General features: G+C 47.3%; 2 protein-coding genes across 4 annotated transcripts in view; both read right to left on the bottom strand.

Moving 5' to 3' along the window:
* ARSG (arylsulfatase G) overlaps positions 1-1297 on the bottom strand; it is a 149066-nt gene extending 147769 nt beyond the window's left edge. Inside the window, exon 1 of one of the 3 annotated variants that reach the window (XR_014773370.1) lies at positions 1041-1288. The gene's annotated coding sequence lies outside the window, so the exon portion shown is untranslated. Of the gene's footprint in view, positions 1-1040 lie in introns of all 3 variants that reach the window. The other 2 variants (XM_084751397.1, XM_084751395.1) reach the window with 2 other exon arrangements.
* Positions 1298-2832: 1535 nt separating this feature from the next.
* Positions 2833-14503, bottom strand: AMZ2 (archaelysin family metallopeptidase 2). The gene is made up of 9 exons (XM_084751408.1): positions 14399-14503; positions 13851-13944; positions 13381-13489; positions 12110-12392; positions 11345-11518; positions 11129-11257; positions 7492-7655; positions 6798-6974; positions 2833-4630 (listed from the first exon to the last, which is right to left on the bottom strand). Exons 3-9 carry the CDS (start codon positions 13417-13419, stop codon positions 4478-4480), a joined length of 1119 nt encoding a protein of 372 aa, XP_084607534.1. The 5' UTR covers positions 13420-13489; positions 13851-13944; positions 14399-14503; the 3' UTR covers positions 2833-4477.
* Between the last annotated feature and the right edge of the window lie 1670 nt (positions 14504-16173).

The raw sequence follows: 16173 nt of genomic DNA, 5'->3' as shown, positions 1-16173 counted from the left end.
GAGTGACAGATGGTTGTGGGCCACCATGTGGATGCAGCGAATCAAATCCAGGTCCTCTGCAAGAGCGGCCAGTACTCCTAACCACTGATGCGTTTATATCTCTAGCCCTAACTGCACAGCTAGAAACCTTTCACAGTTGCCAACGTTTTTCGTAACTTCTGATACTCAGAGGAGCCCTGTGGAGTCTCTCTCCCCCCCAGTTTAAGACTAGACATTTTTCACATTTGGAACTTCACAATCTGCTTTCCCAACGTGAAATACATCCCAAGGAAGTGCCAGGCCCTTGTCAGTGAGAAGAGAGCATACATTTTAATTAATTAATTAATTAGTTAATTAATTAAAACCTCCAAATCAGGAATGGTAGTGAATGCCCAAGATCCTAGTTCATAATACGGAGCTGTGCTGTCCATCACAGTACCATAGTCACACGGGACGGCCAGCTAAAGCTGAGGTGTCAGATAAGGTTTTTGAAGACTTGGTAAGAAAAGCAAGTTATTAAAAAAAACCAAACTCTCTCAGCTCTTAGTGATTACTGTTGAGATGGCATTTGGGTGGCAAGGGAATAAATGTTACTGAAATGGAATTCCAGCTGCCACTTTTCCCGTTTGTCAGAGGGGCTTCTAGACGAGTTAAAATTACATGCCTGACTTGTGGTGCTTTTCCACTGAACAGAGTTGCTCCAGATAAAATAATCCAGAAGATGACTAAGACTCTAGTTTTTTGGCGGTGCCAGGGTTGGTGCACTCGGGGGAAGGCGGGTGTTAAACCCACGAACTTGTACGCCAGAGGGCTACCACTGGGTTACACCCCCAGCGCTGATATTCCAACTTTTGGCGGAAGAGCTTTCCAAGTGCTGTAAAGCAGACCTGATTCCACTCTACCCCAACCCCCGCACCCCCTACCCCCCGCACCCCCATCTGCCCACCTGCCCTCTCCACCCCCACCCTGGCTCAGGTGCCCTGCCATTCAGACAGTCCAAGGCCCCGCCATGGGAGTCCGGGTGGCCGGGACCTCCCCCCAGTGGGGTGTGTCAAGTTTACCTGGGTTTCTGACACGACGCCTGCAGGCCAAGCTGCGGACTCCACTCTCCTCCCAGGGGCGGCCACAGGTGTCGCCCGTCACTGGCAGCTGGACTCCCAGGGAGCAGCTGCGGACAGCGACGAGCTTCCTGCCAGGGAAGGGCCGGGTCGCCGGCTTTAGCAGTCCTGCCACTGCCTGTTTGGATTTTATCACCGGGGCGTCCGAGTGGAAACAACCTACAACCCGGACCCTTTGTTCCTTTCGGGGGTTGGAGATGAGTCAAAGCCCTGTGCCAGAGAAATATATGCTTCGAAAAACAAGGCAGGGGGCTGGAGAGATGGCTCCAAGGTTAAGAGCACTGACTGCTTTTCCAAAGGACCCGGAGGGTTCAATTCCCAGCACCCACATGGCAGCTCACTGTCTGTAACTCCAAGATCTGACACCCTCACACATAGATGCAGGCAAAACACAATGCACGTAAAATAAAAAGAAAGAAAGGTCAGAATGAAAGAAAAAAGAAAGAAAGGTCAGAAAGAAAGAAAAAAGAAAGAAAGAGAAAGAAACAAAGAAAGAAAAAAAGAAAGAAAGAAAGAAAGAAAGAAAGAAAGAAAGAAAGAAAGAAAAGTCAGGAGCACTTTTGGGATCCCAGCCCTGGAGAGGCACTGAGACAGAAGGGCACCAGCTCAAGGCCAGCCTGGACTACACTGTGAGACCTGCTCCCAAAGAACCAGTAGGAATGAGATGACGTAGGAACAAACACAAACTGGACAAAAATCCTTGCCCATTGCTTCTGTTCAGCCATCTCTCTTAAGTTTTCGTTTACTATCAACATTTGATCCTTCTCTCTCTCCCTCCCTCCCTCTCTGTGTAGGGGGAGGGATAAAGTCCCTTGAGGGGTGTAACTGTTGAACCCAAAGCATAGGAATTGTGACATAAGCAAATGGTATTTCAGACTCATTTCTGGAAATGATTCTCATCAGTAGTTTAATCCCGCGTTCATTTAGCACGTGCAGATGCTTGAATCCCTCGCTAACGTAGTTTGCATGTGGCTGAGCACTGTGCCCAGGCTCTCGTGCTTCCTGGGGAAAAGACACTTTACCACTGAGCTCGAGTTGCAGTAAATTACACATATTCCTCAATCTCTTTTCCCCCTCCCCCTCCCTCCGCCCCTTACTAGCAAGCACTGCATCAGAGGACAACTTGGCCGGCTCTCCTTCTACCACGTGGGTCCCTGGAATCAGACTCAAGGCATAGTGCTTGTGGCAGATGCCCTCACCTGCTGAGCCATCTCACCAGCCCTTAATTATATTAAGTTAATCCTAAAAAAAAATTTCCCAAAGTGTATGCAACCTAATTTGTTATAATGTCACTTAAGGCTGCTTAATAAATACTTGATGCATAAGATTTAGCCATTCAGTCCCGTTTTCATCAAGAGTAAATGCTTCCAAAAAGATCTTTTTTCCCTGGCTCCTTCGCAGAGCAGGCTCCAATGGACTTTTTATCTTGTCCAGATATTGTAATTCCCAATTTTTTAACCCAGGCAAATCTCCATTCTAGGTTAATGACTAACACTGACCCACAGGAGAACTGATTTTACCTGCTAGGAAAATTAGAGAAAATGTAGAAAAACAGAGAATAATTAAGAGTAATCAGCCAAGGATGAATTAAACTTCATAAATAAAACCTGTGAAAGCCTTCTGCTTCTTTTCATCATACCAGGAACAGTCTCCAATTGGTGCCAATGACAAGCTGCCATTTTCAAAACTGATTTAAAAGTTTAACCAAGAAAGCATATCCAAGGAAAACCACTGGTTTGGTTGTCAGAGTGCTTTTAATTATACTGTGTAAGTTACAACAATGAAAGAAATTAGATTTCAAATGGAAAAAGAGAGCTGGAAATAGCTCAGTCAGTAAAGCGCTTGCCCTGTAAGGAGAGGCCCAAGTGTGATACCCAGCACCCACCGGGTGCGGGCTAGGGAACAGTCAGGTGGATCCAAGGCTCCCTGCATGCCGGCCTGGTGACGAGTTATACCTGAGATTGTCCCTCATCCTCGACCTTCCCACCCTGCCCCACTGTTAAATAAATAAATGAGTAAGAGAAAGGAAGGAATTTAAGCCTTACCTTAAAGATAAAGTAGGAAACTGGGGGCCAAGGATGCTGCTCAGCTGTAGAGTGCTAAGCACGCACAAGGCTCTGGGTCTAACCCCAGTATCACCAGGCACCTTTAGTCCCAGCTCTTGGGAGGAAGAAGGCAGGGGATCTCTGTGAGTTTAAAGCCAGCCTGGTCTATACAGCAAGTTCCTGGCTAGCCAAGGCTGCATAAAGAGACCCTGTCTCAAAGAAAAGCATCGACCAAACAAAAACCAGTACTACAAGTATGGATAAAGTAGAACAAGCCACCATATCACCGGCATGAATAACATTAGCTTCTAACTGATCTTACAGATTTGTTGACCCTGAATTTGTCAACCTGCTCACTACCAGAGCAACTGACTGATGCCAAGGCTGACAGGCCACCACAGGCATCTTGGCATCCTGACAGGTAGTCACACTCCTTATTCAAACACGTCACAAAGCAATTAAGTGGGCAAAACATTGTAAGAATAAACTTCAGTGCCACCTATCCCTACAGAATAAATGTGTAAGCACCATTACTAGTTAGCTACAAAGGCCCTCAGACATGACACACAAGTTACAGCTGAGAATGTGTTATAGCCCCACCAGCAGCAGCTGCTGGAAGGATCACTGCTGAGAAGTGATGTAAGCCATTGCTTCCCTCAGGGACAGGCTCAAAAATGGCCAGGAAACAACAAAGGGCACCCATGGGTCAGAAGCAGAGGCTGCAGACAGCAAGGATGACAGCCTGTGCAAGCTTGCAGCCCTGGTGACTCACAGGGGAAGCGCCTCACCTCAAAGCAAAAGCAACCCTGGAAAAGTGTCGGTTCACTCCTAGGGCCACACAGTGATTTTTAAAGTATTTATTTATTTACCCCTGGCTTCACCTAATCCTATTGGAAGCGTGGAAAAGATGTGCTCACTGCCACAGACCAGCAAGTGAGACAGGAGAGAAGGGCAGCAAGGGTTCCATCTTCTTCGAGAACCGGGTTCCGGTGCAGGGGGTTTCAGAGAAGTTCTGGTCTGTTAGGCGGTCTCAGCACACTCAGCAGATGGCTTGTTCCAGGGAAGCCTCTACTCATAAACACCTAGACCAGTCCTTACCTCCCTGACTCCTGTCTGAAAGTCCTTCTTTTTCTTTTTCTTTTTTTTAATTTCTTTTTTTTGTTTTGCTTTGTTTTTTGTTTTTTTGTTTTCGAGACAGGGTTTCTCTGTGTAGCCTTGGCTGTCCTGGACTCACTTTGTAGACCAGGCTGGCCTCGAACTCACAGCGATCCGCCTGCCTCTGCCTCCCGAGTGCTGGGATTAAAGGCGTGCACCACCACGCCCGGCTGAAAGTCCTTATTTCTCGAGAACAGCAATGCATCTTACTATCCATTCTCTCCAGTCCTTAAAGGCTTCCACAGGTTTCTGCAAGTTCACATGCTCAGAACTATTTTTCGGAGTTGTTCTGGATGCATCGCTAGGCTCGTCGTCAATCCACCTCAGCAGTGCCTTAAAAATACACAAACACTGCATTTTAACGAATCACAGGACTACACAGAGAAACCTTGTCTCAAAAACAAAGCAGTAACAGTAAACAGTCTCAGGCGAGGTGGCTGGCACTGGAGTTGGGTTTTCTAATCTGTGGTTTGTGTCACTGTGACCAGGCTGCATTTGATGGAGTAACTTAGGAGTAGGAGACATGAGTGACCCCTAGTGAAACAGCACGGACCAACAATATAGAGAAGTAACGGTTCTCAAAAGGACACAGGGAGCTGGGCTCCTCAGGTCTATGATCTCAACAGTCAGAACAGGCTGAGCCAGGGCGACTTCCACAGCTTCATAGCTACCTTGGGTTACATAGTGAATTCCAGACCAGCCTGGGTTATGGCACGGAACCCCCCCTCTACCTCAAAAAACAACAACAAACAAAAACAAAACTATACTAATTCTTACACTATTTCAGGATGACAAGATACTTATAATTTCTTTTTTCAATTTGCTTAATATCCCATAAGGCAGGCACTGTGCTGTGCTTTTAGCTAGTGGGCATGTGCACGTAAACGTAACTACGCTCAAAGGCGAAAGCTGACCTAAGTGTATCAAGTGCTGTCCCTGCACGAGCAGGTAGACCACAGGTACCACGGGGATGCGTCCTATTGAGAATCTTCACTCTTCCTTCTTAAACATATCCATCCTTTTCTAACAGACCAGTGTGTCTGTCACATATCTGGGAAAGTACAGCCACAGTTACATGCTTATACGAAGGAACTCCACCACACAAGTCAGTACGATTCCTGCTCTGCAGAATCAAGCCCTCCTAACCCAACTGGACAAAAATCAGAGAAATGTGTCTTGTACTGTTTTTCGTTGAATTCTAAGAGTAAGACAGTCATTATCTGGGATGGAGAGATGGTTCAGTAGTTAAGAGCACTTACTGCTCTATCAGAGGATCTGGGTTTGGAGCCCAGCATCAGAGCCACATCAGTGACTCACAAATGCTTGTAACTCCAAGGAACCAGACAAGCCCTTCTGGCCTCAGAGGGCGTATATACACACACAGGCACACGTAGACACATCTTTTAAAAAGGCAGTCATTGTCAAATGAAAGCTTCTTTTCTTTCACTTTGTTTTATCTTTAGGCATGTTCTATCTACACACACACACACACACACACACACACACACACACACACACACACGCACCACATGTACGTCTGGTGCCCTCTGAGTTTAAGAGGGTGCTGCATTCCTTGGAACTGGAGTCACATGTAATTGTAAGTCACCATATGGATACTGGGAACCAAACTCAGGTCCTTTGCAAGAGCAGCAGGTGCTCTCAATGGCTGAACCAACGCTTCAGCCCCAAACTAAAGTTTGTTTATTGTTCCTTTTGAAACAGGGTCTCAACCTAGAGACCAGGCTGTCCTGGAACTCATATGTAACCCAAGCTGGCTTCACATTAAGGGCAATCCTTCTGCCTCAGCTTCCTGAGTGTTGGGATTACAGGTGTGAGCCATCATGAGAGAACTTTTGTACTTTTTTGGGATGCACTGCCATTGCTGAGAGGGAGGGATGCCACAGCAGGAGCGGAGGGCAGTCTGCAGCAGTCAGTGTCTCCTTCCACCACGGACTATAAGATTTCACTGTCTTAACACTGCAGGGGCTGCGGGTTGGGCACAAGGCACCTTTATTGAGGAGCTATCTCTTCCACCCTAAATTAAAGGGTTTAAAGGGGGCATTTCTCTGCATGTTTTGTTTTTACATATAGCATGTATGTTCAGTGTGTGTATGTCTACGACCAAGGTTGACCTCCAGTGTTTGTTTCCTTAACAGTAAAACAGGGTTTTTCTCTCGACGACCCCAAAGCTTGCTACTCTGGCTAGCCAGTTTGCTTCTGGGACTCTCTTTCCACATCCCACGCTCTAAGATTAAAGAGGAGCCCTTCTGTGGGTTCTAGGGACCCACTCTCTGCTCCTCATGCCTTCGTGGCAAGGCAGGCAAGGATCTACCCACTGAGCCATCTTACCTGCCCTGTTTACTTTTTTTAAAAAACCACAGTTTCCTGCTTATCTTTACCTAATTTCCTCTGAGAAATCATAGCTCTAAAAGGCCTAATAGAAATGTCGTTTGTGATGTAGTTTACCACTTCCCCCATCTTTGCACCCCTCCCCACTTACTTTGTATCTCTCCACAATATTGAAGCCAATGGCACACTGCAGCTTGCGTAAGCAGATAGGACAAAGGTTTAGAGGACGCCGGTCAGATTCCTCCAAGTGATTGGAGCCTTGCATTAAGCACGCAAGCCACTGGCAGTGTCGCAGTCCAAAGATGTGTCCAATCTCATGGGTTAAAGTCTGCAAGACATTTACATTGCTGCTTATGGCACTACCATCAGCAATTATACAACAGTTTTAGTTGGGTTTTTGCTGTTGCTTTTTCTCCAAGAAACAGATTTATAAGAATCAACACCATTACCACCATCAGCAAAACTTGTACCTAGATCTACAGTTAACAATGGTTGTTTCGTTACTTCCCCTGGACCAAGGTTTCCCCTTTGGTGCAGCTGATGTGTTTGCTGGCTGGCAGATTCCATGTGTGGGAACCTTCACAAGTGGGTTCTACCCACTAGATGACAGGACCATGACCTGTGACTGTCAAAACGTGGTGGTGCATGCCTGTCATCCCTGTACTCACGGCTGAGGCAGCAGAACAGTAAGCTGATTTGCATGCTAAGGAGCACACTAGGTGACAGTGACAAGCACAGAGGGGCCCTTTGAACACATAGTTCTAAGGGGTACAAAGAGTCCTGGGGAAGGTAAAGCTTCTATCTAAACATAAAAAAATAAAGGAAGATTCTTCTAAGCACCTTACCTTACAGGATCGCCGCAGCAGAATACTAGTGATTTCAGGGTTGTAATAGTTATCAAAGATGGAATAGTCACTGGAAGATGTTCGTTGTGGAGTCTTCACTCTGCCTTCGTATCTTGAGCTGTAGAAATCCTTGCCATACCTGGCAAAGCTGAATATCCCCACACCTACAAGAGAGGTCAGGCAATTGCTGGGTAAGATACAAAAGGCAAAGACCAAGCAAGTCTGCTCAGACATCTGTCAGTCAGTGCACACCTGGACGGATTCCACTGGAACCACTGGAAATACTTAAAACATCTGCTCACACAAAGAACTTTTGTCCCAGACTTCCCTATCAAGAAGGCTACCTGCAACTAACTGCCCCTGCTCACCAGGTGCAGGCCGCTCCCTGAGGAGCTGCTGGAGGACGGAGAAGACATTTTCTTCACTGAGGTAGCCACAGCTGAGGTGCTTGTGCTTCTTAACCCCTCAGTCAAGCTCCAGTAAATGACCATACGTGTACACACACACACACACACACACACACACACACACTCACGCGCGCACACGCACGCACTGTGGGTGAGAATAGGAGGGAACTATTTAAGAGAAAAGGAATCAACAGGAGTGAAAACGGCACCTGAGAGAGGAACAGAGGATGTGGAGGTGAGCATGAGCTAAGCACATTATATACGTGGGTAAATAAGGCATAATGAATCCCACTATTACACATAACTAAGATATGCTAATAAAGCCAGGCGTGGTAGCGCACGCCTTTCATCCCAGCACTCAGAAGGCAGAGGTAGGTGGATCACTGTGAGTTCCAGGTCAGCCTGGTCTACAAAGTAAGTTCCAGGACAGCCAAGGCTACACAGAGAGACCTTGTCTCAAAAAACAAACAAACAAAAAAGATATGCTAATAAGCCGGGTGTGGTGGCTCATGACTTTAATCCCAGCACTTGGGAGGCAGAGGCAGGAGGATTGCTATGAGTTCAAGGCCAGCCTGGTCTACAAAAGCAAGTCCAGACAGCCAGGATTGTTACACAGAGAAACCCTGTCTCGAAAAACCTAAAAAAGATATGCTAAATAAATAAATAAATAAATATACACACACACACACACACACACACACACACACACACACACACACACGTACATCAAAAGATGGTTGAAACTGGAAGTTTCACAGAGTTTCTCCTAAAAAGAAGACTTCACTCAGAGCTAGTCCAAGACAAGTACTCCAAGAGAGCCAAGATAAACAGCAACGATTTTCCCATACAGCATACATGGGCAGACCCCTACTCACACAGTCAAGGTTCTGGCTCTCCCTGTCTGGAGACTCTGTCTTTAAAGAGAAAAGCCTCTTCTCCGGCCCCTACTTCCTTTTAAAAGTGCTGACAACTCTCTCAAGAGGCTGGTGACCGACTTCCTGTGTGCGGTGGCAGAGGTGTACCTGCCCTCTCTGTGAGAGTGGAGAACGTTCTGACACCTAACTCCTGGCCCAAGAGCTATCTCACAACTCTGCTCACCGACATGGCACGACTGTTAATGAATGTGTGTGTGTTAGTTACTAGGGCTCAAGCCCAGAGAGACTCAAGCACACAAAACACCTATGGATGGAGCAGAGCCGGGGCCCTGACTGTGCACACCAGGCAAGCCTCCTACCACTGAGCTCATGAAACGTCTATTTGTAAATAAGGAAAGTCACAGTAACTCTGGCCAATCCAACTTGATCACCCTCAGGAACTGAAGGCTGATACTTGAAATTTAGGGAAAGAATATTCCTGAAGAAAAAGCAAATCTAATCATGCATGTGTGAGCTTACTACACGTGATCCCTTCAGCCAGACCATTTTAAATGTGTCTCTGTTTAAAATATAATCTTTAATCTTGAAGAAAACCAGGCCTCTTGTGGTAAATACACTCATTTCATGTCAGATCAACTGTTACCCTGACATGTCTTGCTTTATGTCATAGAATATGTTTAAAACTTACACCCCTCCCCCCAACAAAAAAATAAATAAAATAGAAACAGTTTGGGTAATGTTTCTTCGCCCACTCCTCTCAAACGCATATTTTTAAAAAATGAACTAGTGGTATCTAGGTCACTGGATAAATTGCTCTGCATTTGTTCTTAATGTTTTTGTTTCTATCATGTTAATAAAAGGGGACATCCGATAAAAACATACAGCAGGACTGTAACCCTGACTCCAGAAGGGCATGCTGAGGGAATCCAGGGTGAGACTGAGGACTCGAGGGATGGAGTGCTGCGGATAGAGGCATGACAGAACATCGACCCAGCCCCACGTCTAACACAAACATCTGTAGGGGAACCCCCTGCTCCAAAGCCTCAGCCTGGCAAACGTCCAGGCTACCGTCAGCTACCTCCAGCTCTTGGTGCTCACTGCCTCATCCACGCATGCGTGTGTGTGTGTGTGTGTGCGCGCGCGCGCGCGCGCGCGCGTGCACGTGCGTAAAGTTAGAGAAGAGCAAAAACTAGGGGAAACGAGAACAAAGTTGAGAAATGGGGGGAAAGGAAAGAAAAGAAAAAGGAAGAAACTGGCTCACTTTCAGACCCTTTCTTATATTGTCAGGCAGTTTCTAATGCATTAAAGATTAGTATGTCCCCAGTCAAGGTTTAGGGTGGCTCTCTCTTTGTTGTCATTTTCTCTTCTTCCTTCCTTCCTTCCTTTCTGATGGGTAATAATGCTAGATAGCTCAGGCTAGCCTCAAACTACGATCTTCCTTCCTCTGCCTCCCCAGTGCTGAAATCACATGTGCCCCCGTGCCCAGCAAGAACATTGGTTTCTTTCTGTGGCTGTTTCTGTTTGGTTGGGCTGTTCTGGACAGGGTATTTGTAGCCCAGGCAGATCTTACACTCCTGACCCTCTTGCCTTCACCTTCCAAGCGCTCCGATTATAGGGCTACGTTTCCACGTGTAGCCCAAAGACGGCTCTCTAGGCAAGCACCGAGTAAGCTACATCCTAAATTTTTTAAAGAAAAAAATAAAGCCATGTGCAGGTTGAAAAGAAAATGTGTACGAATATAAATTAGTGTGTGGCTATTCCATCTGTGCTAGATCAAAAGTGCAAAATCAACCAGCAAGAACTAGGGATGCATGTAACTCAGTATAAGAGCCCTTGCCTTGAACCAGGCCTGGATTCAATGGCATGTACTGTGCATGCACCCTTATGCACATGTGAGCATGCATTTGCACGCACGTACACACGCACACATACACACACTCACACACAGAATTAGCAAGAGTTTTACATGTGTTAATAATAGCGCAACTCTTTGTAAGGTGTTCAATAACTGCTGCTTCATAACTCAAACTCCCCATCTGCTGAGGTGAATGCCTGTGTGTGTCTCAGGCATCTCACGCATTGCTTATGGATAGGAACTGTTACCCAAGCTCTCTCCAAATGGCGGTCAAGGTCAGGTAGGGAGTACGTGGCCCCCTGAAGAGGATCCACTCCATCAGTCTTTCAAAGCACACTTCCCACTATGGCATGCATCACACCCACGGAAAATGCCAGCTCTAAATACTGAAAATATTACTGGTTGGACCCCCACCCCCATCCCCCGGCCCCCCTTGCTCTTTGTATAACTTCAAATACTCTCAAGCTGACCAATATCAAAACAGTATCAAAAAGGAATACCGTCTGTCAAAGAGGCCTGTCCAAAGACAAAATTCCAGGAATCCCGTGGGTAGAGATCGATCATGGTGATCCCCACGATGCAGAAGGCATCTGTGGGTTTCTTCTTTTTCAAGAATGCCAGGATATGCCCTATTTACAAAGAAACTCATGTATAGTATCTACTTGCACACATACGCCCTTTCCGCTACATCCCAACTGCAAAGGTGCTTCACTGACCTGCATGAATCTGTAGGTTTTGTGTGTGCTCGTTCACTCTAAAGGAACACTTCGTTGCAGAGACTGGAATTGGGTCTAAGAACTTTACCGTCAATCCATAGAAAAACGCTTCACAGTAGCCCTTGAGCCATTTAACATACTCTTCACTGATAACTCTGGTGTTGCCTAGCGAGCCTGTGGGATGGGGGAGGGGCGGGAGATTAAGACAGACTTCAAAAGGGCGGGAATAACGCTTCACCTTACTCTATAAACTGTCCGCAAGCAGAAACAGAATCCACTATAAAGCCTAAGTACATCTTAAGCAGTCATTGCCGACAACAGGAAGTCAAAAGATAAGAATTTCCCTGTTAAGTCGGCTTGGCTACAAAACTCCTCCCACTGGGACAGGCGTCACTAGCTATCATTCACAGGGCCAAGTAGATGGCTCCGCAGGGGAAGGTGCTCACTCTACAGACCCGACAATCTCACCGGAAGCAGAGAAACAACTCCACATCACCTGTCCCTTGCCATACTCGATACAGCACGTGTGCCTCCTCCCACACCATACACAGAATAACAACAGTTTTAATTATCACATATGATATAATACCTAGGATGCATAGAGCCCTCGGTTCAATTCCCAGCACTGGGGGGTGGGGCAGGGGGAGGGGGCGGGATGGATTAAAACTTGCTGGTTTGAATTAGGTCACCAGCCCAATTCCCGATCTCCCCAGCAGTGGCACCACAGGAGAGTCAAGCCCGCGCCCTCACATTCCCAGCACAAACCAATGGACTGTATGTAGATAATTTGTTTCTCTGGACATGGCGCCTTCCTGTAGGGATTCCTGAAAAACTGTTCGAAGTCTTGGGGAGCCTCAGGGTGGGAGGTGATCCAATCTGACTGTGAATGCACAGTAATGGGCCCAAACAGGTTACTGGATGGCTGGAAAGCTTCGTTCAGCAAACGCTGTTCCCCGGCACTGAACTTCTCATACTGCGACACAAGCCCTGGGTTCTTTGAGATGAGAGCTGTTTTCAGCGTGTGCTCAGAGTGCTGTAGCACCTGCATCTGTCAAACAAAAAGGGGGGAAAAAGATCACAAGAAGACTGATATAAAATTCCTAGCCGGGCATAGTGGCTCACGCCTTTAATCTCAGCACTCTGGTAGCAGAGGGAGGAGGATGGCTGTGAGTTCGAGGCCAGCCTGGTCTACAAAGCCAGTCGAGGACAGCCAAGGCTACACAGAGAAACCCTGTCTCAAAAAAAAAAAAAAGCGCAAATAAAATTCTTTCATCTGTAGCAGGGATGACCTGTCCTTCAAAAACATCATGCTTCTCTCAGGAATAAATGACCTGTCGCTAAAGTCTTCAAATGTCACACTTAGGACAAGTTTCCCCACGTCCTATTGGTGAAGAGTACCTAAGGAATTAGAAGGGTTTTTTGTTTGTTTGTTTGGTTTGGTTTTTGTTTTTTATGAGGCGAGGTTTCTCTGTATAACAGCTCTGGCTGTCCTAGACTTGTAGACAAGGCTGGCCTTGAACTCACAGAGATCCACCTGCCTCTCTCTGCCTCCCGAGGGCTGGGGTTAAATGTGTGCACCACCACGCTCAGCTTAGAAGGGAAATTATTAAATCCACTCTTTCATCTCCCATAGAACCTGTTGCTTCCACCCTAAAAGCTATTGGTAAGTTGGGCATGGTGGGGACACCTGTAAACCCAGCATTCAGGAGGCAGAGGCATGTTTCAAAAACAAGACACTAAAAATCATACAAAAGCAAAGGAAAAAAAAAAACAAACTAGTGGTAACCCTGAGAGCCTAACGTGATGACCAACATTCTCTGTCACTTGACAATAACCACAATATTCTGAACTGACTCACTTGGGCCACCTAAACTCATCTCTTCCAGTGTTCCTCAAGGAGACTCAATAATAAAAAAAAGAGAAGTAACATAAATGCCCAGTTCTGTCAGTTAACTGTAGGTTGGCAACTTAAGCTCAGCCTCTTAAGCTTACCGTGTCAGTTATGAAACTCTGGGAATGACATAAAGATGACTAACCTCTGAGGTGCCAGACTCACGGTGACGGGTCTTTTCCATTCATATCGAGTCCCTACGTGGCACTTCCATTCTTCCACGGACCGGGTCGAGCAGGTGTTCCACCACGAGGCTTTTCGAGTTAGAAAAAAAAAAAAGATTAAAATTTCTGTCTAGTCAGTCTGTGTTTTCTAGTTAAATAAAGGGCCTTTTCAGTTTCTTGGTTTGGTTTGGTTTGGTTTGGTTTCTCTGTGTTTTTCAGTTTACTAAGACCTGATTTTTTTTTTCAATTTGAAGCTAACGCCTATGCTCACTTAACTCCTGAATTCTGAAGCTCAAGAGGGTGGCACAGACTAAAAAGGCCTCTATAGACTAAGTTGTGACTGTAACTCAATCTCAATACTATACATCTGGGCTGAGATTTTAGTTTTACAGGATGAAATTAAAGCAAAAAATGTGCCTTTCCCCCACCCCACCCCCCGCGGTCTCCCTACCTTTATAAAAGAGAAACCTCCAGCTGCTGTTTCCCACTTAGGTTTTTTTAAGGACAGGCATGTCTGGCAAAGGGTTGTGAAGGGCGCTTTCACCCTAATAAAAAAGACAGAGTGGAAGGTCAGATCCTAGTCCAATGAGGATGGTGACGCCGAAGGAAGGATGCAGGGAAGCATCGTAGAGTCACTGCACCGATCAGGGCGCCTAGGTTTCTACGGGTCTATAACCAGAACATCCTACGCAAACTGGGTTTCATCAGACATGCTAGCTGGTTGCCCATAGCAACTTGTACTTCGGACTCGGCCCCTGCAGACACCACCCAGTCTCCGCTCGGGTGAGTGAATAGGGGCCTCCCCGGAACTCAGGGTTCGCCTCTTCTCCCCGGGGAGCAACCGGAAAGGCCGGCGTCGTTCTCAGGAGACATCCCGCCCCCGACGTCCCCTCTGCTTCCGCCGCAAACACCCCCTCTCACATCCGCCCCTCCCCAGCGATCAAGACCTTCCTCCTCCACCCCTGCCTGGCCCCGACGGTTCCATCCTTCCACCCTCACCCGGACAGGCCCTTCGGCCGCCCTCCCGCTCCCACGGCGATCCTAGGGCGCATGCGCATCGCGCCGCCGCACCACGCCTAGTCACGCATGCCCCGCCGGCCCCGCCCACAGAATGCGACTCCCCGCCTCTCGGTCATTGCCCCGCCCCCTAACCGCACTCTTTCCTCCTCCAAGCACTGACCCCGCCCCAAGAAGGGCCTGCCCATCTGCCCTAGCTCCTCCCCTGACAGCGTGGCCCCTCCCCATTTCGCAGCGCCGACTACCCCTCTCCCAGGGTGAAATGTGTGTAGCGAGAGGGCGACGTAGTGCCAGCCATCCCCCAGTCGTCGCTGTTTCCAGCCGGCCCTCGAGGGGGCGCCACGGCCTGCTCCTCGCGGGCGGTGCAGTGTCACGGGGCCACTTGTTGGAGATGCTCAGTGGCCCACGGCTGAGCCTGAGTAATTTAACCACCGAGTCCAAATAAGTCAGCCGTGTCCGCGGCTTGACACATCACCCGCTGGACTTTCCCTTCTTGGTTGGTTTACCGAGACTGCTGTAGCCTCCCCGGCTGTCAGGAAGCAGGGCCTGTTCCCCAGGGCATGGGGCCTCGGGTAGGTAGCCTTGCGCCCTTGGGGAACTAAGAGCTTCCAACGGGGACACCCAGGAGCCTCAGGTCTTGAAAGGGGAAGCCCCGGAGCCCAAGGAGATCGCCGCCCACCCAGCATATACCTGTTTCAACCCTTCTTGCATCTCTGGAAGCTTCAGGCACCTTGGACGATGAGACCAGGAGATGCAACTGCCTTGTCAATGTCCTCTCATCCTTGGAACTTAATTTAAGGACCTCACACTCCACATCTCTGTACCTTTCCTCCTACCCAACTCCCAAACTATCTGCGCTCTATCCTTGTGGCAGTTACTACAACAAGGTTCATTACCTGATGTCCTTCCTCAGCCAAACTGCCCTTCCTTATCAAGTTGACAGAGCTGTTTATTTTGGGGGGGGGGCCTTACGTGACCAAGGCTGGCCTTGAACTCACTATGTCGCAGAGGATGACCATAGGCTCCTGTCTGTGACTTCTGAGCACTGAAATTACAGTGTGAGTCATCAGGCCCATCCATTTAGTTTTAAATAATTAAAGGCCGGTTATGGTGGTATCTATCTGTTATGGCAGCTCTTGCAAAACGAAAGTAGGAAGACCTTTAAATTGGAGGCCAGTCTCGTCTGTATAGCATGTCCCAGGCCAGCCTGAGCTACGAATTAAGGCTTTCTCTCTCTCTTTTTTTTCTTCCTTCCTTCCTTTCTTTTTTCTTTTTGGTTTTTTGAGACAGGGTTTCTCTGTCTATCCTAGAACTGTCTTTTTAGACCAGGCTGGCCTCCAACTGCTAGAGATCCAAGTGCTGGGATTAAAAGCGTGCACCACCACCATCCGACGTCAGGCAGCATTGTTTAAAAAAAAAAAAATGAAATTTCAGCTTCACAGAAGAGTGGTGAGAATGGAAGTTAAAAAAAAAACTTTATATAGCTGGTCATTGATGGTATATGCTTTTTAATCTCAATCTCTGAGTTTGAGGACACCCTGGTCTACATAGAGAAACCCGTCCTGGAAAAAAAATATATCTGAACCTCTAGAGTTCCCAAATATGAACATTTTCATTGCATCCTTCCATCCTCTCTCCTCCAACACTTAAAAAATATTCTTTCAAAAGTTCATATCTATACAAATGTACTTTGCTCATGTTTCCCTACAATCCTCTCTCATCCTTTTCTTTCTCCCCTATAACCCAATTATTACTTT

This window comes from Acomys minous (assembly GCF_964271855.1).
Source record: "Acomys minous genome assembly, chromosome: 12".
Classification (NCBI taxonomy): Eukaryota; Metazoa; Chordata; class Mammalia; order Rodentia; family Muridae; genus Acomys; species Acomys minous.
Note: the sequence above shows the minus strand (reverse complement) of the source record. Positions and strands in the feature narration are given on the sequence as shown.

Coding starts and splice junctions, on each gene's coding strand:
- AMZ2 (XM_084751408.1), bottom strand. CDS start 13,419: ATGGAAAAGACCCGTCACCGTGAGTCTGGCACCTCAGAG. Junction 11,519..12,109: donor TATCTACATACAGTCCATTG/GTTTGTGCTGGG, acceptor CCCATCCCACAG/GCTCGCTAGGCAACACCAGA. Junction 4,631..6,797: donor ATATTGTGGAGAGATACAAA/GTAAGTGGGGAG, acceptor TGTATTTTTAAG/GCACTGCTGAGGTGGATTGA.